Source organism: Bradysia coprophila, chromosome IV (assembly GCF_014529535.1).
Source record: "Bradysia coprophila strain Holo2 chromosome IV, BU_Bcop_v1, whole genome shotgun sequence".
Classification (NCBI taxonomy): Eukaryota; Metazoa; Arthropoda; class Insecta; order Diptera; family Sciaridae; genus Bradysia; species Bradysia coprophila.
The window spans coordinates 6,286,288-6,310,683 of NC_050738.1; the positions used below are offsets into that span (position 1 = coordinate 6,286,288).

At 33.2% G+C, this 24,396-nt stretch overlaps 1 protein-coding gene across 3 annotated transcripts; it reads right to left on the reverse strand.

Annotated features, from left to right (window-relative positions):
* Positions 1–2,830: 2,830 nt before the first annotated feature.
* On the reverse strand, positions 2,831–24,313 carry LOC119066765 (sialin). Of its 3 annotated transcripts, none has more exons than XM_037169402.1 (8): positions 24,057–24,313; positions 20,716–20,755; positions 8,668–8,855; positions 8,341–8,596; positions 7,881–8,051; positions 6,389–6,672; positions 4,538–4,912; positions 2,831–3,402 (listed from the first exon to the last, which is right to left on the reverse strand). In XM_037169402.1, the coding sequence occupies exons 2-8, from the start codon at positions 20,747–20,749 to the stop codon at positions 3,217–3,219; spliced, it is 1,494 nt and encodes a 497-aa protein (XP_037025297.1). In that variant the 5' UTR covers positions 20,750–20,755; positions 24,057–24,313; the 3' UTR covers positions 2,831–3,216. The 3 variants fall into 3 exon arrangements, with proteins under 3 accessions (XP_037025297.1, XP_037025298.1, XP_037025299.1); XM_037169403.1 differs by having other exon boundaries at positions 23,507–24,170; XM_037169404.1 differs by lacking the exon at positions 20,716–20,755 and having other exon boundaries at positions 24,057–24,180.
* Positions 24,314–24,396: the final 83 nt, after the last annotated feature.

Sequence of the window (24,396 nt, forward strand, 5' to 3'; positions counted from 1 at the left end):
ACAGGTAGTATGAAACAACGTTTTCACAATTCCGGGACATAATCACATTTCCACCGGGTGCTTTAAATGAATTAAACTTTTTTATGCGTGAAAACCGCATTTATGTAGTTTTATCAAATGGTTACATATAAAGCACGGACCGAACTGGTCCTACGGACATTTTATTTTTCGGTGAATGGCCAATGAAAGGCTTTTTACAAAACAAAAATGTACAAAGAAGGGCCTTTTGTCCCGAAGATGCAAAACAAATGAAATGTTAGGAAATTTCATAGCGAATTCTAGTTTCGTATTGGCTTGACTGTTGCAATTTGTTAAAATTCAATTAATTTTTAAGTAAACGTTGTCTTTTTTCGTTATAATTTCGAATTTACACGTAAATTAGGTATACCATTTTTGTTTGTTAGAAATCATTCAAACTCACAAACTATAAATCAAAAAATTTTCCATTTTGTTTTTATTTTAAAATATTATTTTCCATAATACTGACTTCCCTGCTTTGCACATACACCCTTTGTTTTAAATTTATTTTTATTTAATTTTTTTTATAAAAATAGCAATCGTTTTTCAATCAAAAAATATGATTTTTCATTTTGATATTTTAGTGTTAATCTTAAAAATACATAAAATGGTGACAAAACGTATACAATTTTTCTAAAAAGACAAAAATAGACAAATGATTTTCTGCATTCAATTTAAGTAAGTTCAGTGTCCTATTCTAGGCACATATATGGACAGTGTTATGCTATGAGTATGACGATGGGCAGTTAACATTGACTCTCGATATGTTGTGATGAAATCGCAACTGAATTTGGAAAGGGAATTTTGTCTCAAAAATGTGTGAGAAAAAATTTTAATTTTAAAATTTTGAATGTGAAGGATCTACCGCCTATTGTGGATAGAATAGACGACTTCGAAATCGTATTATGGAATTGTTTTGATGAAAGTATAAGTGTTTCCAGTATGAAATCAATGTCATTGATTTCAGCATAATGTCGGTGAATTTTGACAATTTTGAATATTATTCTTTTCTGCTCTATTCGGGGCCTATTTTTGAGAATTGAATTCTTTAAAATTAATAAAATTCTTTAACCAATTTTTGAAACTCACGAAAATTCCAAAAATTTGAAAAGTTTAGGAATTTATTTAAACACGAATTTTCGCTGGCCGAACGAACACGACTTCATCCATAGATATCATATAAATATTGATGAGGGTCGGTCGCTATAGATGAAATTTGACCGTGATTTGACAATTCGTATAGCTTTACTGAAAATTCGTAAAATTTAAGAATTTTTATGAATTTCCTAAAATTCCAAAGAGTTCTTTAAAAAAATCCTAAACTTCTTACAATTATTGAACGTAAAGCTTGTGCAGAATCAGCAACATCTGAAATTCACCAGATGATCAACAAACACACTCTTCTTGTATAATAGACGTTATGTTATGTGCGCACATAGCCAACCTTAGCGTATGTATGCACTGTATGTAGCTCGCCTTTGAATTGTTTTCGATACAAAGGTATTATATTTGTCGACCAGCTGGAGATGTTTAGCTGTTGCTAATTCTGCACAAGCTTTACATTTAATAATTGTACTCTTTAAAAAGCCTTAAAATTCCAAAAATTTCTTAAGGTCAGGCTAAGGCTCCATACACACAATGTAAACATTAGCGATGTATAACCTGACACCTTGAAAGAGATGGCCAAAAATACGCCCTAAGAATTCCAGTTTTTCCATTTTTAAGTAGAACAATTGTCACTCGTCGCCCATAACATTGACTATACGTTGAAATTCCATTTTCAACACATTCCTTTTCAACAGTTCAAATGCCACATTAATGGCTGGTACTTTTGTTCTATTTTTAGAGATTTTGTTTGAATTCGGCCTGTCAAACGATCTTAACAAAATCAAGTGTTCTGCTTGACTTATACGGATTTAACATTAAGAAAATCATTTTCTATCTAAACTTTACAAACAATCACGTGTGAGGTTAAAACTTAATTTACTTAACAATGAGAGTTCATCATTTACTATTATTATAATCCAATGAGTAATATGAGTACAGGTGTATTTATAAATGATATGAAAATCTCTGTATGCTTTTTTGAATGGTGGTGTGCACTCTACAAAACAACAAAATGAAAAAAAAAATGAAAAAAAACATTTCTAACAAAATATTCTTTTTTGTGCTTTTTTTTACCACGTAGAGTTCTAAGACGAAAATTCTGTTTCTTATCTAATCCTAAATAATTTTCCTTTCTTAAAACAAAAAAGGCAGCATATCGACGAGATGATGTGTTGTAAGATTACATTTAATAACTGGAAGTAACAAATGTTTTTGCTGTGGAAAAAGGGGCGAAGCAAATGGGATCAGTGTGGTGGTTTCGCTTTTACGTATTACTTTTCCAAATGGTTATCTCATCGAACAAGAACGACTTCATTAGTTCGATTATGGCAAAATAATTAATTTTTAATAAAATAACAAGGGCTCACCACATCGTTCAATACAACAAACTTCGCGAATTGAAATGCAATGGCTATCTCTGGAGTACAATGGATGGAAGGTGTCATTTACTCGTATTGACTTCATCCTCGCCTCGTATCTACAAAAGCCACACGAAAACGTGTTCTTTTCCACTTTCTTTACTAGAAACTGTCAAAAATACCTATAGTTAGGCTGGTACCCTCCTCGCCTATTCTCGATTATTTCCCATTTTGAACATTCACTTCCAGTTATATATCAGATGTTGGATGTTTAATTTTGATGGTTTTGAATTCGTTTTCTCTTATTTTTCTCTTTTCTTATCAAATTTATAAAAAATAAAATTTTATCTTGTTAAGCATTCGATCGATACAATATTTTATTCAGTCTTTATTCTCTGATCTAATCGAACCACAAAGTTAATTCATCAGAAAGGTTATGGTATATAGGGTGAAATTGATCTGTTTTTTACGTTTTGTTCAAAAAAAAAATTCTCTTACAATCACAATCATCTCAATGCAATGCATTCACTTTATGTCCTCTTACTAAATTCCTAGTTTTATAACAGTGTCGATTTGTATGGTTATTTTTTTACTTTATCACTTTATCAACATTTTTCCGAATAAAAAATTTTAAAATTATTATTCTATTGAACGTCAATAATAAAAATGAATTTTTTTTGTAAAGAAAATCAAATAAATAAAAAAAAATTGGATCTAAGTAAGTAAATTAGGCTCACTTAACGTCGACATTATTCTTTTTAAGTGGTAACGCTTCTTCGGTGTCCGGTCGTTGATTCTTTTCTGGTGGTGTGTTCCATCTCTGCAATTCACCGCTACCGAAGATAACGTAAAAGAGACCACCGAAAATGTAAGTGAAGGCAAGAACACCGAAAACGATTTGCCATTGTCCGTAAGATTTCTGTCGGGATAAAAGATTATTATTGGTCAATTTGGTGTTTGGCAAGAAGTGTTGAAATTTGTTCATGGATCGAATCGGTTTTTTAGAAATTTGTGCATACGAAAACATATATACAAAATCGCAATAGTTATTTGTTTTCCGATGGGAGAAAATAGAAAATTTTAACAAGAGCGATGTTTGCGGCCAGAGCGAAGTGCGAAGTGCTCCCAGAGGTGAACACAACGTTCTTCATGCGTGCGTAATGTGTTTTGTCGTTTTTCTCCACGAAACGACAACATCGATTCACCAAGCCATTTTAGAAAGCATAAGCAAAGAGACAGTTCGAATGAGAAAAGTTCTATTTTCTCCCCATTGCACTTTTCTCATTCGACCAGTCGTTAAGAAAACGCAATTTTCTCATGGCCTATTGTGGGAAGAAAATAGGGTAAATAAGAAGAAGGAGAATAAGGCGCACTTGAAAAGGATTTTCTCTTTATGAGCGATGTTGGTTTGAAAAAGTCGGTCCTTGTAGCTTTTCGAGCTGAATCCTTACTGACAATCATCGTTGTCGCGTTGCTCACGGTTGCTCAAGGTTCCTGGGAATATTTTTGGAAAACCATTTCGCTGCATTTTCCTGAGTTTTCCCCCTTTTCCTCTAAAATTTTTCCAAAACTTTTTTTTTGTGAAACTCTAAAAAAATCGAAAAAACTCGGGGAAAATGTTTTCACAAAAAACGGTCACTGGTTCCAAAGCAGCAGACAGCTGAATCTACACCACGAACAATTAGTGTAAGCGATACAGTTTGAAAAACGTTCTAATGAATCCGCTTCTCCTCATTGACAGTTATTTGTGGTGCGTGGCAGAATTATTTAAAATTCAGATTTATGGCAATTTTCCAAAGACCATGTACGTGATATTGAAAAGTTAATTAGTTTAACAACTAAAACAAGGATCAATTACTGATTCATGACGTTACATGGCTACAAAAAGTGTTATGAAAAGGTGTCCAATTTCATCACCACCTTTATATGGACTTTGATTGAATATTCTTTTATTCAAAAACGCCATATTCTGCATACGTTCCCTCATTTCCACAGATTCAGTGAATATTTATGTATCCAAAAAATCCCCCCGCTCTGCATAATTTTCTACTTACGTCGACTCTCGTCAAAGTGCCAACCATGTAAGCCGACAAAAATCCGCCAAGTGATGACAACGTATTGGCCATACCGAAGATGGTACCGGAGAAATTCGGTGCAATGTCCAAACCATTTCCCAAATAACCGGCTGTCACAGCCCCGTTGAACAGCAGCTGCAGTGTGAATATGATTACGGCAAATGTACGATCCATTCCGAAGAATACTTGTAGAATCATCAGCAAACCGGGTGTGATTACTGCGAATGCCGTAAATGATTTTCTAGCCTGGGTGGTGGTCAATTTGCCATTTTGTCGAAGATGGTCGGCTAGATAGGAGGCCAGGACGGCCATTACGTATTTTCCGAAGTAGGGTAACGACGATAGAAGACCGTTCTGTGAAAAGGAAATTGGAAAATGTTTTGAGTTCGTGACATTTAAAAAAAATGGCAAGCGTATCACGAAGGAATCATAAAATCTGTTAATTATATAGCCCAAGTTAAAGAACAGATTATTCAAAGAATCTGTTGAATTACAACGACCGACGACAATGAATTCCCTTGATATAATTTTATCGTATAACTTCAAATTAATATTAATTTCAATGAAGCATTTCAGTCACATTCATTGAATGCGTTAAACACATAACTCCAAAAACCTACATTACAATTATGATTAAATTCATTTTCTGTGTCAGAATATATCGAACAGACATTGACATGCTAATTAAGCTAATTAAACTATTAATTTTATTGCCGGAAAGAGCAAGAAAATATTTCAATCTTAGCGCCTTGATATTTCTAAATCAATCCTGCACCGAGTTCCATTTGCATGACAATTTTGCTATTTATATTACGGTCGTAGGGTGGGTCAATTTTTTTTTCTTTAATCTCTCTAAATTGTTGCGTATCTTTTTCAGAAAAGATGTTTTCGTGGAGTCTTCCTATTTTCATTAAGTGTTATATTGCTTGTTGCTTTCGAATCATAAAACTTCGTGACATATTTCTGACCAAGACATTCTTTCCAACAATTTTTTACCACGAAGCCATGATGCCTTATTTTTGGTCAAATGGAGAAAAATGTAGAACATAACCAGAACTACATTCTTCAATAAATCTCCCTACGTGGACGTCGGATTGGATTAAGAAAATTGGTTTTGAAATTATTTCTTTCGACTAATCATTACGAGAGAGTTACGCCGCTATGGACAGTCAAAATTAATAATTAGAAATGTGTGCTGCATCCACATATGAATCAGTTGAATAAATCGATCCACTCTAATGAGTGATCAGAGACGTACCATTAAAAAAATGTTATTTACATGTTGGATAGCACAATTGAATGTAAGTTTCACTATACAACAAATTACTCACTACATATAGTTACAGTTGGTAATTGTGTCGATTGTGGAGCGATGAGTAATAAGCACACGATAATTAAGATGAATGTCGTTGACAAATAATTACACGAAAAAAAAGTGATAAAATTTTGCTTTAGAATTTGATAAATCGTTCTTATAGTGTGTAGGTCAATACAATCATGTTCAAGTACTAGAAATGTTAGAAATTCCGATCAAATAGTTGGTCTGCCATTATACTATGTGCGGTTAACAAAACAGTTTTAGGAAAAGAGTCATTGGCGCTACGGTCAGAAATTGATATCCCAAACTTATTGAAGCAACGTCAACGTTTTCATCTGTTATCGAAAACGTCGACAATAATAAGCGATGATCTCTGTCTGTGATTTTTATATCAAATTGTATGACTAAACTGATGAAGTAAGAGATTTTGTGTGAGTAATACCGAACATCACAGGAAGTAGTAGATTCGATGTGCTTGCATTCGAACGAATGATTAATTAAACAATAATTACCTCCTTGATATTGAAATGGAGTATTTGCTTCATGTATGTGGGCAACTGATTTACCACAGTAAAGTAACCGAACACCGAACATCCATGTGTAATAATGATAGCCCATACGCATGGCGACGATAAAATCGACAACCATGGAACGTAGGAAGGCCGTTGCTTCGATGTGGATGTACCGATAGCGTCTTCGATTTCTCGTCGTTCTTCTGGCGAAATTCGTGGATGGGATGCTGGTGTTTCGTAGATAAATATGAACCAAAGGATTGACCATGCCAGACCGATTCCACCTAAAAATGAAAATTTTGTTTGGAGATTTTCAAAATATTCGCAGGATTGGTATGAATCGGTTATGATTGAAATCAAAGATGCTTATGAGGTAAAAAGAAAGATACTTCGAAAGTGCTCTGGGCAGAAAGTACGTCTGTAATCTCGATGAAAGTTTTTGACTTCATTGGACGGTTTTCTCAGCTTGGTTTTCTAACTTTGTCAAAACAAAAAACAGAATTTTATGGCTGGTATTTGCTAACCCAATAAACGCTTTTTATGACTAATTCGAACTAGTTTTCATCAATTCATTGAACATAGCATGGCGAGAACCACGATCTTAGCACTTGGCGTTAGATCATTTTCCAAATAGTTTTTGATATCATTTGGCAAGGGGTCTACGTAGACAATTAATTATTTGGAAGTTAGTCTAAGTTTAGAGTCGCTCTCAAATTATCCACTCCATTTAGCGCTCCGTTAGTGATTAGGGCTAATTTGGATTTGTCACGCGATCGTGTTAAAAAATCCCCAAAAAAGTGGGAGAACGGAAAAGTGCACGGTTACACTAATCCAAATGTTTCACCAACACATTACTGACGATCTCTGGTGTTTAATCATTTTTTGTGCATTTTTACTTGATTGCAGTTCAGAAATACCCGAAATACCTAAACGTCTCCCATTCACACTTATATACAACCGATTTACTTACATGCCGACAGATTATTTATTTATTCCATTTGCAGGTTTATGATTCATTCACCAAGACTACTCCATTCCATACGAAATGCGCATACATTTTCGTTCAAATATAAAATGTATTCGTCGTAAATTATAATTATAGTATCGTTCGCAAGAAGCCACGTTACTTTATATAGCGAACACGTTTTTGAATTTGATTTTTTTTTTTAAATATCTTGCTGCGTGGTAAACAAAGAGCTACAGGTCTCGTGATCGAGCGCAAAAAAAACCGTGTTTATAAAAAACGATTTAGCATGGGATTATCGTATACGTATGTTATGTAGTTATGTAGACCGCGAGTGATATTTTATTTTAGATTTCGGATTGAGGATTGATTGTTATAGTTGACATGGATAAACCGGTTGTTATACTCGGTGAATCGGTGAATTTATTCTTTTTTTTTCGTTTAAGCAAAAAGTTATGTTAGGCCATTAAGCAAAAACAAAAAAAAAAAAAAAAATCCGAGAAAAAAATATGAAAAATTGAAATTTACCAGTAAAGTAAAACACGCTCTCCCAGCCCATATATGAAATTAGAAATCCACAAACGGGCATAGCAACAGCAGCTCCTAATGACGATGCCATCATGTTTGCCATAAACTTGGAACGATCCATTGGCTTGATCCAGACAGCGGTCATGGGATGAATAGCTGGCCAACTGGCACCTGAAAACACAACGAAAATTTCCAACATTATTTTCGCTCCGTACCAATGAAGTTAATCTTCTTTATAGAACTATAAGTAAATGGATCTGGTTAGCAACACTGAACACTTGTTCAAACATCTCTCAGTGCCTGCCAGGTCCTTTTCAAATGACCAAACTACAAGAAGGTATCCGATGGAATTAATCTCGGACTCCGACTATTTTTATTTTTATTAGTTTGAAGCTAAACACACTTTGAAGCTCTAGTTTAAACAAAAGAAGTAGTAGATTTAATGATTGCCGATAATTACCTAACATTAAGCCCAACAGTGCACGTAGAAAGACAACCACTTTATAGTCAAGATATGCGGCTCCTGGAGTGAACAATGTAATAATACTAGCCCACAACATACTATGACCGAATACTCTTCGTCCACCAATCAATTCAGCTAATCGTCCACCGGGCAATTCGGTCAGAATGTAACCCCAGAAGAAACTGCCGTGAATCAGATTTTGTTGCACCGACGACCAGTTAAATTTCTCGTATTTTGCTGGTTCTGCATTTTGCTATAAATCGGAATATTTGGCTAAGTTATATTTGGTTTTTAATGATGATTCCATTGGCAATGACCACTTACCGTAATGTTAACTGGCGCTGCTGTCGTATTGTATAATATTGATGAGTTGCCATTGGTTACTGATTGTTCGATGGGTGTTGGTGCAACCATTTCCACAATGGCTATTGTCAGATTGACTCTTAGGGCATAATTTAACATGAACCCTAAGATTACCATAATATTGAGTACTTGGCGACATGATATAAAATCTGTAAAAAAAAAGTAAAGCGAAAAATGAATTCTTCGTCTGAAGTGAATGCCATTGAACAACTAAAATAATATCGAAATGTGTGGGAAAAAACCAAAATTTCAAATTTAGTCTACACTCCCTCAGATAAAACATTCGAACAGATGGCTCGTTGTTGATTTAGTTGTGAAAATTTAATAACTTTTCAAAGTAAATATTGAAAAATGTGTTCGAATTCGGCTTTCTCTGTATTAATTGCTAACTGTGTAGACTGTACAAATTATGAGAGCCATAAACAATTTTTAGTTCGTCTAATTAACCTTCAAAGATATCTATTAGCATCGATCCATTAGAATTTATATGTTAAATTTGACACCTCGATGGATAATTGAAATATTTAACGTTCTTAAAATCAATCATTTAACTTTTTAATTAAAATAATTATTTATTCATTTATAGCGTGTTTAACCCAATTATTACCTTTTTTTTTAAATAAAAATCGATCACTTTTTAATAGAGATCTTAATAAATTAATTCGACCATTTAGATACGTACAATTACGCATAAATCAGCGAAAACACTTTACCTTCTCTAATGGCTTAATTTAGCACTATTATTACTGATGCAATTTTTCATATTCGTATGCATACGAAAAACATGTTTCGTTTAATTTATCGATTGGATTGAATGTCTAAAACTCAAACATTAATTTCATTTTCAATTTGCACGCGGTGCCTTATTAGCATAATGTTTATTGTAAATTGCAGTAAAAGAGGTGGTTCGGGTATATTCATTTGAATATTAGTCTAAAAATTACTGATTTTTTTCGAAAATCGAAAATCAAATTGTTGACCAGACAGTATTTCATTTAAACAGTACAAATCAGGTCATTTTCAGATTGGTATTTTAATTTTATGATTTAAATGCGCAAATCGAAGATAAATCTTTTCTAAGACGAATATTTAATTATGGTAAAAAATTGGCTTCAAGCACCAATGTTTCGTAGATGATTGGGACTTTACCGGTCCGGTCTTAACATTAATTCATGTCATAACCTTCTAATCTCGTCCATTCAATCGTTCACCTAATTCATTTCTTTATGGCGATTATTTAACGTAGTGAAGTGAATTGAATACACTAATGAATTTAAGGATGAAAGTTTCTAGTTATTTATCTACCAAGGTAGGTATGAAGGTATTTTTTCGCACTAGATGTCGATTGTCGATCCGAGGCGAAGCCGAGGTCGACAAGACATCGTGTGCGAAAAAATACCGGCATACCTACCGTGGTAGATACAACGTTTTTCGCAATTTCGGGCCATAATCACCTTTCCAATGCAAAATATTACCAAAATTTCTACCAAACATTCACATGCAAACATGAATTCATTTGAACGATCAAGCAACCTGTTCTATATACACATTGCAATGTGATGTATAGAGACGCGCTAAATAAAATCAAGTAGTCAATGCTTAGTATGTACGCTTTAACAATACGTTCTGTATAATTGTGTGACTCTGTAGCCGAATGGCTATGGTCGTTGCTTGGTGTTTGGAAGAATTTTGTTGTTGGGTGGTCAAATCCTGGTCTGTGCAAAGTTTTTATTTATAAAATTTAGTCTTTCTTAAAGGTACTGAGCTATGTAGCGTGCGAAAAAAATGTGAAAAAGCCCAAGTGCGAAAAAATAATCAAAAACGCACTGTGAAATAAATACCTTCAAAACGACAGTAAATGGATGCATGGAAAGGTGATGATTATGGACCAGAATTGCGAAAAAAATAATAACAACGCAAAAGAACGTACGGGCCAACCCCATGATCAGCTTTTATGGATTGAGGTAAAAAAAATTCCAGCGAGTCATGATCTTGTGATTGCCGACGCAAAATGAGTCTGCAATTTTATTTTATTTCGATTGAATAACACACCGATACATGAACAGCTTTTTGTAGTCAACATAGTCAACAGACGAAGCAGATATAAATGAATTTTGAATATTATTCATTAGAAGGCGGTCATTTTGGCTTTTCGGTTAACAATAACAAGATCACTTAAGCCAAAAATGTTTCTGTACCTACATGCAGTCAAACATTTATAATTGGGTTAAATTGGAGTCATTCAATGGCACAATATGCATTCTGTTGGAACAGAACTAGTTTATGGTTTTCGACCGACGATTAAAGAATATGACTACGATTGCACGCATAATAATCTTGTTATAACTTAATAATGTTTGAACAAAAACGACTTTGAAACGAAAATTATTTTCATTCTTTAATGCCCATGCACTTGAGTTTCAAAGGTTCTAGGTCTTTACTCAATCAGAATTTTTGTTTTAGTTCTCAATCGAACTCAGGGTTTTTCTTCTAATCGTTGTGTCTTTATGCACGGCAGAGTAAAATAAACTTTACTCTGCCGTGGTCTTTATGACTTGCGATAACAAAAATTTCGAAAAAGAAGTGTGTGCACTGCCTCCGTAACTATCAATTATGTGGTGATTAAACACGAAAAATAGTAAAAAAAACAAATTCTCTCAGTTGAGATAATTTATCCAGTAGCATTTTACAAACAAAAAGACTTCAGAACGGAAATCCGCTATTTCGAAAAAAAATGTACAAATTCAATTGTACTTCTATCACTGTGTTCAAAATTAGATCTAACTCAACTAAATATAGAAAGAAACAAAAAATCATGAGATTCATCTACACAAAAGAATTATGACAGTATGAATATGATTTTCTCTCATGGTTTTTCTAGTGCAGGTATTCCTAACATAATACAGCCACCTGGTATCTCACGAGATGATGGTAAAAGACCTGATGGAGTGACTTTGATACCATGGAGTCATGGTAGATCATTGTTGTGGGATGTAACTGTGAGAGATACAATGGCTGCATCCTATATTACCGATTCATCAAAGAAAGCACGGTCAATTGCTGACAGAGCGGAGAGGCATAAACATAATCATTATATGAAATTAAAGCAAAATTATTTATTCACTCCGCTTGCTTTCGAGACATTAGGTTGCATGGGTCCTGAAACGAAGAAATTTGTGGACAAATTGGGATCATTAATGAAAAAGGCAACTGGTGAGGTTAGATCAAAGGACTATCTTTTGCAACGAATTTCAATCGCTATCCAACGTGGAAACGCTGCCTGTATTTTGGGCACATTAGGGAAAAGCAGGATAGATGATTTTTATTTATTGTAAATTTAATTTTAGAAAAGATCGCTTTTTTACTGGCTGCGTCATTATTGTGAGCAGTCTTTTTTTGCGCATTTTCCTTTAATAAATAGTGTTTAAAAAGAATTATGTTTGTTTGACTAATAAAACTATCACGTCGGATAAATCCAGCGATCACGTTGTGGGTCATCAATGAAACGTGAAACTATCACGAAACACTATAATTGATTGAAAATTTATGCTAATCCACAAATTCAATACAAAAAATAGCCATTTTAAGAGTTTGTATTTCGAAAATGAATGTGATAATTAACATTAAAAAGCCGACATTCATTCAGAAATCAATGATCTGTTAATAGGATAAAAGTGTCTGCGTTTTATGATTTCGTGGTCCAGTATAAATTGATTGGTTCTTAGTCATCAGTTCTTAGGCTAAATTTTGATCACATGAATGTCAAGTGAATTTTGGAAGACGCAGTCATTTATTGGACTAATGAAGTGTAAAACTTTCAATGTCACCTATCGACGGAATCACACCTTTTAGTTAAAAAGATTTGAGACTATTATAATGGAAGTTGTTAACGTTTCCCATGTGAACGCACTATGATGGATGGCGACGACAGTAATAAGTAATGAGCAGTAAGAAGCAGTTGCTTGAAAGTATATTAATGGAAGATTTGGCTAGTCAAAGTACTACTAAAATTGAGAAAAGCGAAAAGGTCAAATATTTCGAATAGATCAAGTAATAGATTCAGCTCATCCTCATGTCGAATGGAATACCTTTAAAAATTAAGAAAAAACCTGACCACTTTTCCTACTCATTAACCATAACTGTCTGTTAAAACTTAGCACTCAAACTCATGGGTCATATGCGACTCCGAGATTTTTACGAAATGTAAATAGAGAAAAATGAAAAATGAAATACCGCATTGAATCCACTCAGTAAAATTCCTCGTTGCTGGGCTAAAAATTACCAATTTTACAATAAAACGCAGTTAGTATATTACAGACCAGTGTCACTTGTGAGACTACGAAACTCGCCTTTGGCTCTTTGTGCAATAACCACCACAAGCATCTTCAGTAAAACAACCTTATTGTCTGCTCCATGCGAAAGTTAGCCATTACCCTCTGTGAAATGATAATTAACTTTCGCATGGGACAGGCAATAGACTAGAGCGCATTTGATGTTTCCACGGAATTCGTTCATTCGGAAACAGCCTTGTGATACTCGCAAACTCACAAACGATTTACAGTCACCTACAGTCATGTAATGAATTACTTTTGCTGCATCCAATGTAATCTTCTATTACTGAACTCCTAAAACTGAAGCATGCAAAGTCGTATAGAATCGTCAACTGAATCTACACTTTCAGCTGTGAAAATGATGAAAGTGCACTGCAGCTTACAGTCACAACTGATTATTATAATTAGGTCTATTTTTTCAGCAAGTAAAACCAAACATAGACACATGAAATGGTCAATGGCAACGTGTACTATTTCATATATGTTTCGCTTGGGAGAAGCCACAAGCAACAATTAAAAAACTGTCCATTCAAACATAACAACACTACCATATTAAGTGAAATTTGATATATCAAGCCGAACGATAGTTATAAGTGCGTGGTCATCATAATTTAAATCGACCCAATAAGCCATATCAACATACTTAGTTTCAGAACCTACAGAAAGAAGCGTGTCTGATATTTTATTTCATTAATTTAAACGATAAAAGGAATACGATACACACCACACATATTCAATGTTAAAGACTAACAAGACAGCAATAAAAAGTATTTAAACTTTGAACTTCCAGAGTCGTCACTTGCTGGTATTTATTGCAAAAGAAAACTGCACCGAAGAAATTCCCATCCCTTTCACTTGCATAATATATCTTTGAAAGTTGATTGTCTCACAATTAACACAACAATGTAATAAACCAACAGGATGTTGGTGTTTATCAAACCGCTAGAAAATCAATATACATAAGTTCCCGTCCCTATGCGGTCGTAACATTATTTAACTTACTATCTGAGAGACGATTCTTTTTCCCTATGTGTAATATGATGGCTATAATGGTAAATGTGGACATCTTTAACTCAAGTAACTCAAGTAAAAAAAATAGCTTCGACAAAGCAAATACATATATTTTCAGTCGTGTACATAATAGAGACGCGAACTCATAGAATTTGATTGATTGACGTTTCTTTTTGCGATGTTTGTTATGTAAACTTTGAAATGACGAACATTTTCTATCATGTAAAGCGACGATAGAACGATAGAATTATTTAAGAGATGCAATAACTATTTTCTTATCGATTTATTTTGGATCGAAATTACGTGTTTCGAATGGAATTATACGAAAGTTTTGCTAGGGAAAATTTGTCTAATACTTCATAAGGTCATTGGTTGATGACAATTTTTTGTCTTGAAAATTTATATTTTTGGTTTACAGTTAATGTCAACCAAATCTGTGTCTAAGTTTGCATCAGATACTTCACCATATAGTCCGCTCAAATAATGATGCTGCTATGAAACCCGTATTAAGACGTATAGGCTGTGCGCTTTGGATAAGCCGGTAAAACAGCTGAAGCAAACTTGAACACAAATTTGGTTGACATTAACTGTATATCCTGACATCCTGTATGAATTTTAAGAATAATCAAGACACAGTAGACTCGAGAGCTGAAATGTGATGGCTGAAAGCGCTTAATTGGTGGTTACAATTTCTAATTTTGTTGTCAAAATTTTGGATTTAAAACTAAATGAACACAAGCTTATAGTATCCCAGGCCAAATCGTTAGACGGAATGCGTCGGCAATAAGTTTTCAACTGCCCTCCCCCCTGATCGTCATAATAATATAAATCGTCAAGGACATCGTACTCATCTATTTGTGTGCATTTTTAAATAGAATGTGTTTCAGTATACAAGGTTCGCCGATGATGTCGTTCAACGTCTCTTACGTGCGTTCAAAGTAACGTGACGTCCGATTTATTACAAATAAAAGCATTAATATGCAAACCCATATTTCAATCGACGATTTCTCGAAAACAATTAAAAGAAAACGTTTCTTATCGATTCTTTCGACACTTTCACAATATTCGTTCGGGTTCATTATGGTGCATGGAAATTTCCGAAAAAAACTAATAACTTTGAGCGATAAAGAACTAGCTTGTTTATTATTATGATAGCATCCTGAAGAAAACTTTAACAGAAAGAAATTAAAACAAGTTCAAGGTCAATGTATATTATCAGTTACATCAGCCAAACAAATGAGCCTAATAACGCATTTAGATAGGACGATACACCGAGTTTTTTTTAAAATATGAACTGAGAGCTTTATCAATATGTAAATTTAACTCGATCAGTAAATAAAATCAGAATCATCATTTTATGCGCATAATGTTGCTTAACGATCGTGTCGATCGCTCGTTTATAAATCAGCTCAGTCAGCTTAACAAAATTGAATTGTTAAAAAAAAATGATTCAAATGTGATGTAACATTGCTGGTGTTTCCGTCAGTAACGAGTTTTTTGTTATTGGAAATGATATGGAGGTTTTATTGTGAGATAATTCATTTTTTATAAATTTCGTCGTTTTCATTGTATAACTAACGACGGCGGGTATTTAAATAAATTTTAATTTGAATTTTATTGCTCCAGAGATATGAATGATAATTTTGATGCAACTGAATTATAACGAATAACTGGATCATTCTCTGTCTCATTGATAAAGAAAATATTTATTGCAAAGATGAAATGTATGAGGGATATGTTCATTTCAGTCCGTTAATTTCAGTGGAACTTCCCTCGGTACTCTTTTTTTTATCCTAAAAAACTTTCAACATTTGCGTCGTAAATTGTATAAAACCAACCCTCGCCCTGTACTCCCACAGAGTTCATGGATGCTCAAAAAAAATGAACACCGCTCGTCATGACAACCTTCCTATTATTAACTTTAGATAACGCGATGACAGAATTTATGGACCATACTGACTACAAACATAATATTCGTTTATTGTATGGCGTGTCTATGCACACAGTACCTACATACAATTTTTCTCCAAAAATTGAATGTCTGATGATCAACCATAAGTTTGATGTATTCTACATTGTCTACCTATTGCGTCACACAAAGCCGCAATCTGACAAATGATATCAGATTCTGTTATCGAATTCCTTTTGTTTTATTTCGCATTTAATTAGCTCAGGCAACTAAGTACGAAACCATTACCGATAGTACGGATATTGTATTACAAGCACAAAAATGAAGAAAATGGATAAGTGTAGACCTCCCTTCTACGATATCGATAGCTATTTTGTAATGGTTACGTACATTACATACATAGCGATAAAAAGTTGAAAGTCGAGTTTACGTGTGAGTATTGTTGGTCTGAGGCGAAACCGAGTTTCATAATCACAAGTAAAAGTTTCATTTTCATACCGAATTAACTTAACTTTAAACAAGAAAAGTAGCGTTTTCGTTTGTAATTTGTTGATCCGAGGCGAGGCCGAGGTCAATAAACACACGTAAACTAGAATTTTCAACTTTTATTCAGAGTTATGTACTTGATTCTACATGGTACAAGCGTCGAAAACTGTACTTTTCATGTTTTAAGCACTTCTTTCGACGCCCTCAGCATGTAAAATCCATTACATAGCTCGGGATACAAATGAAAAGTCAATTTTCGTGTGTTTATTGACACCGATTTCGCCTCGGATCAACAAAATTCACACGAAAACTCTACTTTTCATCTTTTTATCCTTAGTCATGTAATAGTACATTTCGTACCTTAGGACTAAAAGTCTTTTTTAGCGTGTGGGAAGTTTCCAGACAGAGCCGAAGGTGAGGTCTGGAATCGAATATGCTAAAAAATACTTTTAGTCCTAGGTACGAAATGTTTTTTCATATTGGACGGAAAACAGGGCGACGAAGTCACACTGTTCGGAACCTAGGTATGAAAAATATTATCGCATGCTTATGCACGGTAAAGTCCAACTTACATCACTGTTTGTGACAGGGAAAATGCACTTACCGTCCACAAACATATAAAATGTGTTGCGTCACTGCTTGTAAATGCTATGAACATACTATTACATGTCTTTTAGCTTAAAATTAAAATCCCTTTTTATCCTCTATTCGTAATAAGCCACTTTCGATCCTAGGGAAAGTAAAAGTATGTAAAGGTTGATTACGAGGTTAAAATTTCAAATATAAAGAGCGCGAATTTTGAAATTTTGCTCCTGTTAATTTTCAACTACTACCAGACTAAATGATCTTCGAAATGACGATAAAGCCGAATAATTCCACGCGAAGTTCATTAGACACATTATGGATTCAACAATAAAAATAAATAATAAAAATTGCAAAAAAAAAACTTTCCCAACTGACCCTGAATCTAATTTGAATTTTTCTATTTTTAAACGCCCGGCATTCTGTTATGTATTCGGTCTATTTACTCATACTCATCACATAACACTGTTGAACACACCACTTTACAGACGCTTTTTTTTATTTGTTAGTGTAGTAAATTAACTAAAAAAAAAATTTCATTTCATTTATTGAAAACCGAACAACATCTCGTTTAATTTAAATTTATTAGTCGACTTTTTGTTACTCGACTCCAAACAACATCACAATACATCTACTTAATATGTTGCTTTTTTGTCTTCAATTTAGAATTTAATGCGAGGAGCAGCGATAATGGTGACCTTCTCGTTTTGGGAGAATAATAAGTTCTTCAAAAAAAAAATATTTAAAATTCAAATTCAAACAAAAAACGAAACATAAGCAAGAATTATTGGTGATCGGTTTTTTTCAGAAAATATACTCGTTAACAATATTATTCGATTATTATTTAAAATACACTGACGTGCATTTCGGTGGTGAAATATTTTCGTCTTCCTCTTCGATACGGTCATTTGGATATACACGTTCCGTTCGAACGTCATATGCGAGGCGAGATTTAAAGAATGTTTTAATTAAAAAAATGTTTGAATCTTTATAACTATGTGGGATGATTCATAAAATAAAAACCGGTGCACGTTTTCTGAAAAGCAACTGTGAGATAAATAAATGAAAATGTAGTCAGAGTGCGATAGTAAAAGCTTTTTAGCGCGAAGCTCAAATATTAACTTGGAAGGAGCAAGGAAGATTTTTTACATATTTTGTCGCTATTGAAACTCAAAAATCGCTCAACTTCACTGAGACCGTTTGCAGCTGAAATAAGAAGAAATTTGTTTAATCTGCCCGGTAGCTAGGACTATAGGTTTAAGTGGCTAAACCTTCACCTTTTTGATCAATATGTCTTTAAAGAGATTAAAATCGAAAATATTGACCGAGTATTTTGTAATTTTGTATGGGCGGTTGTACGTTTTGAAATTTGGACTAACTTCTAAAAAAAATCTGTTCATTTCGGAGGCATAGAGTAGAACAATTTTTTGCTTAGAATCATGCTTTGTGTCGATTAAAAATAATATGTCTGGATGCTCTAACCCAATTTGATATTTGTGATGAACTGAAAACGTTACACGCTTCTCACGAATTATAAATGTAAGTCAATAGTCACAGCAGAAAAACGTTTAACTATAGACCTGTTGTTATCAAACAAGTCAAAGTTCGTCCGGTTCGATTTAAATTAGTATTTCGTTAAATTAAATTGAATTAAAACAGTCCTTGTTGTGTGTAATACACAAGATCACATTGCAGCCAACGCAAACACAGCCACAATTCCAGTCAAATCTAGCTTTGAACAGATTATGGTGCATTCCATTTTTATTTTTAAATGCTAATAAAAAGCTAACCGCACCACACGGTTTTCTTTTAATTGCGTATCAGAGCTATGCAGTAAAATGGTCACCTGACATTGGTTTAAACAATTACGCGCACAGACTCAAAGTTATTATCTGTACAATCTGAACAATGATTTATATTCAATTTTTCATTTATAATTGAATTGTAAAGAATCTTCTATTCAATTCATATCCGCTGCTATAACATGACTTCAGTATAATTTGCTGTAAAAATGTAATAAAACAAGCACACGAGATACATTGTGACATCAGAAGAGAAGAAAATTCAACTGAAATAAACGTTTAGCCTTGAATGAATCTGCCAAAAAATTAAAAGTTTTTCATTTTCCGATTTTCTATATATTTTCGCTATATAAACATCACATCGCCCCGTATACACATAATCATCGTGTACATTATTATCTATACATTATCATATACTGTGTACAGACGGCGGTATTGTAATTTTTATTTGACAATTTTGCACACCGTTGTACACCGTTGTTGATTTTAGACTCAATTTTTAATGAACCGAACTATTCGGTAGCGGGGAAACGATAATTTTTCTTCCGAGTTAAACAAACAAATTAAATTTTGTGCTAACGAATAGTTGTCTTAATCGTTGGTGAATAATGCAAAAGTAGATAAATATTAGTTTAAATGATGTCCTTCTCAGCGTAATCGTATACAAAAAGAAAATTCATTCGGGTGATCTTATCTGGTTTTGTTTGTTTCACTACTTTAAATTTCGAAATGACGCGCGATGTGACGGAAGCTAGTTCTGACTGTAGCAGTATTTTCACTGTATGACTACAACTAATTACATTGTTGAAAGGCGAGCCTGGTAACAATTTCAATTCGAATCATTTCTGTAATCATTCTACAGTCTACAATCTCAAATGACAATGAAACGACGTCGTTCTCAAAGTTCATTTTTATAAATTGTTCATCACAATTTCGTAATGCGTAGAGCTTTGATAACAGAATCTGAGTCATAAACTTAAGATTCGTCTGGTCTATTTTTAAATTGTATAATCAAATATTTACTCAGCCGCAATCCTTTCGAATTTCGGCAAAGCAACACTCAACCTATCCACATCGAATCTACTTATTTACAACAACCAAAAATATTTTTATTTGTATTCCAATTCAATATTGTTTATCATTTATGATAATTTTCTTGTGATTGAAGGACGAATTTAATTATTTAAAAAAAATTAAAAACTGCTTACAAATTGAAGCAATGGTTAAGTCGAGTCAAAAAATTTGTGTGCCATTACGTTTCGACTCGACATGCATTAATTAATTAATGTATTCACACGCCATGATATGAATAAATATTAGCCAGTGCTTGTCTACACTGTGTAGATTCTACAGTACAATGTAATTTCGTGAAAATGTGGTTATACCGGGTCCAAAAAATTACACTACATGACCTCAATCATTATGTCATCGTTGGCACAAACCGTTTTTTTAGAAGAATTTGGTTATACATTTATTACCATTCATTCATTGACTTTTGACTTACAGTCGACGTCAGTGATATTTGTTTAGGAACTTGATTCAGCTGTTTTTCCAGCTGGTTCACTCATTCAAACAAAATTGGTCTTTCACCACTACCACGCGCGTGCATGTAACTATTCGTATTCCACCCCAAAAGAGTATTAGAATTTTGTTTGTATGAGTGGATCAGCTGAAAAACAGCTGAAGCACATTTCTATACAAATATCAATGACGTCAACTGTAAATAAAAATTTAAACTTTTAAATGAAACAACAGAGACTGTTCGATATCTGGTTCCACATTTTTTGGTAACTGTTTGTTTACTTTTTAAAATAAAAAGAAAATTGCAACTTCCTACGATACAACCTCATTCATCTTCCCAACAACATTAAATTTACTTAAGACTTACTCGTTAATCTGCTAAGATTTTTGCTTTGAGGCATTGTACACTAGAAATAGAAAAAGAAAAATGATTCGTTAGAACACCATTTCCAATCATTTTTATTTGAATTTTAAAAAAATTACTCAAACCATTATCGAGATAGAAGAGGAACTGAGAGGACAAAGAACGAGTGTAACACCAATTGTCACCCTTTTAGAAACGACTATCGTATCTGGATATAAAATCGTTAAATCTTTTATTAGGCTTAATATACTTTTTACAATGTGAGAAAACATTCAGAGCTGATCAGGGTCGTTATTGTCGATAACGGTTGATTAGCCGTTGCTAAAAGGTTACAACCAATTAATCAATTAAAAATACGCTTCATATCGCAAAAGAGACATTTAACAATGTTATCCTAATCAATAGAATTGCATGTAAAGACAATTTTTGCGAAAAACTGATAACATTCTACCTTGTATACCTACTATATATCTGGTGTATATAACAGTCGATTGTAGCGTCAAGGAACTTATTTCATTTTTATTTTTGGTAAGAATGGTGTGAATTTCAAAATTTTAATCGAAATAACAACACCAAATTCAACACGTGATTGTTATATTGAAATACCAACGCGTATCTCAGCACGTTTTCACATGGCAATAAAAAAAGACCCGAAACGATATATAAATATCGCAGCAAATTTTTTTTTTTCAATTTATTTCTTGAATAAAATAACTGAAACAGAATTTAAATTATCATTTTGGTGACGTTAGAAATTTAATGTTAATTAATGAAGAAAAGGAAATACACAAACGTACAGACATAGTGCGTTCGAATAAAAGCAAACTGAGTGGTTAAAACGAAAAATTATGTATGTAAACAGCTGGTACCGGCTGTTTTTCTTTTCATTTAAAATAAAAAAAAAAATTCAGTGTCAACGTTTCGGTTTGTTTTCGCACAATAATGAATGAAAAACGATATACAAGTTCGCTGGAAACGTACAGGTAGGTTTAAGTTTATGGAAAAATTAAAATCATCTGACATAACTTATCACATTTTGTTTCGACAATTGTCTAATGTTTCGACAATGATTTTTTGTTGTTTTCATTTCGAAGCGAGAAAAAAAAAACAGGAAAATATTCCATTTTTAAAAGATTCTGTTCAAATATTTTGTCAAAAATTGTTAAAAAAATAAATCGACAAAAGATTTTTGACGAGTTCTTTGGATTGGATGACTAATCGACAGCAACGACAATAACAAGCGATGAGATGTTTTTAGTTTTCTTTTATTTTTATCAAAGCAAAGGTAGAAAGAAGGCTACGTTGTAACCTTATAAGTTTTGGAAATAATTTCAAAGAATCGTGAGACACACGTCTTATATTTGGCCAAGACATTTGTTAAATCGACTTTTCACAGTAGAGCCAGCGATGATGATTTTTTTTGGGCCAAATAAAGTAAAATGTAGGACATGTCGTCTGCTACATTTTTCTTCATTTATTCTAAAATGAAGCATCATGGCATCGCGGTGAAAAATGGATTTAACAAATATCTTGGCCAAAAAAAACCTACTAAGCCTTACAACGGGTAACCTGAGACCAATATTATTTAAACTCTGAATGTAATGCAGATCAACGAAATTACGCTGGACCCTAATTTCCACAGCGCCACATTCCCTTCAGCATTTCTTTAAGATTCTCGTAGAGTACATTCTTCTATTACACGAACCATTCTTTAGAAACGTTCAGTTCTATACTGAAGTGAACATGATGAAAGAATGATTTCGATGAATTTCAAAATTGTGTTCGAATCTAGTCAAGGTAAATACCAAAGTAGTACGCGAAATAGATTTTTTCGTTTCATAACAAAACTTAAAATCGGATTCTCTGTTAACATTATGAAACAAGAAATCGGAGCTTTAAGTCTGACCCACAAATTTTCTCTGAAATATATCGAACAGCGAACAAATTGACTAAAGGCCCATTAGAGGCTCAGGTGCAGGAGTTCTTCTCGATCCAATTTCACACCAATTTTAATTTTGCTGAGTGCAGCACCGTTACCATCCCTAACCCATCAAGATATTATTTTAACTCTTCTTCTTCATTACACCTCAACCATTTCTTGAAACTATCTAAAATTTAGAATAATTTCAATCAATTGATTAACACAATGACATCAAGGCTATAAAAAATGTTTTATTTTTATGTTGTCGGACTTTGACCCTGCAGGTTCAACCTTTCACAGAGAGACGACTGTATCATCTGTTATATCGATAGCAAACGGCAAAAATTCGTATAATCATCTCTACATAACCGGATCGTTTATAGCAAATTAAATGTTGAAATTAATCAAGTAAAAAGGACAGGGATTTGATAAATAATTGTATACTGATGGTATGCTGTCTGTGGTGAAGAGTTGGATCTTTACCGTTAAAAATGTCGATATAATGAGCTAGAATACAGCTCCTTAAATTTTCCCAAACCAAAACTTAGTCGAAATAAAATTATTTGAGTAAAATCATCACAATAATCTATCAATATACGCTTCGACATGAATCAGCGCATTTTTGATATCTAGACAATACGAATGTGGTTAACCGAAAAAAATTAACTTTTATCTTATCTAACCGAATGTGCCCTAGTTTAACTCATTTTCATTCGAGCAACGGTCCCTTTATACTCATTCATTGAATTTAAGATGTGTAAACAAATTGTTCAGGCACACTAAAAATAAACTACGATTCGTTACCGTCTAGACGATTTAACTAACTAAAAGTTTCTTTTTTTTAAGAAGAAATAAAAATTGCAATATACCAACCACTTGTGTTTTTTGAAATAACAGAAGCACTTGTCTCGTATTCGTACAATTTACTCTGTTTGCACTTATAACTTTAAGGTTTTACCACGACAAAAGTGTCAACGATTTTTTTTATATTATGTATTCTGTTCCTAGTTGGAACTCTCTGTTTTTTTATTGAGGAAACCACAAAAATTTACTTGTTAACGACACCATACGAAAGCAACGATAAAATTGCATTTATCGTTACAAAAAAAAAACTTTTTGATAATTGAAATTTATTTACAATATGCTGCCATTTTCACAGGAATTACAGTTTTAGTGTAACGTTCTTTTATTGTCAGTCATCTGCCGTTTGCAGTTACAATTTTGAAAAAGACAATCGTTAAAAATCCTCTCGATTAATAAGTATCGAAAAAGTCCATAAAACTTTATTGACCTTCTTTTACGACTCGTATAAATGGTTGAGTAATCTTTTTTTCTTTTAGAATTTTATTCTTACAACTAATCGAATTTTAAGTGAAGTATCAAAAAGAGTTTAGCAGAAAAAAAAATAATTTAAAACTCTTACACTCAAATATAAGTTTTTCTTTTTACAAAAAATATTTCAGGCAACCCGTTGACGAAACAAAACGTTCTATCACTGAACTGAACTGAACTGAACAACTCCACAGTTAATGTTAAACTAACACGGCATTATAACTGCAAACGATATGCTTTGCCAAGAAATTGAAATTATTATTTGGTGAATGTGTATTAGTAATCCTATTTGAGTTGATTTTGCTGATACAAGCTTGTGCGTTACATATAGGAGGGAAAAAAATGTGTGCTCTGTATTTATATCGTCTTCACACAGAAATATATATAAAGTTGCGATACTGCTATGGGTGAGCATGTATAGAGAATAATGT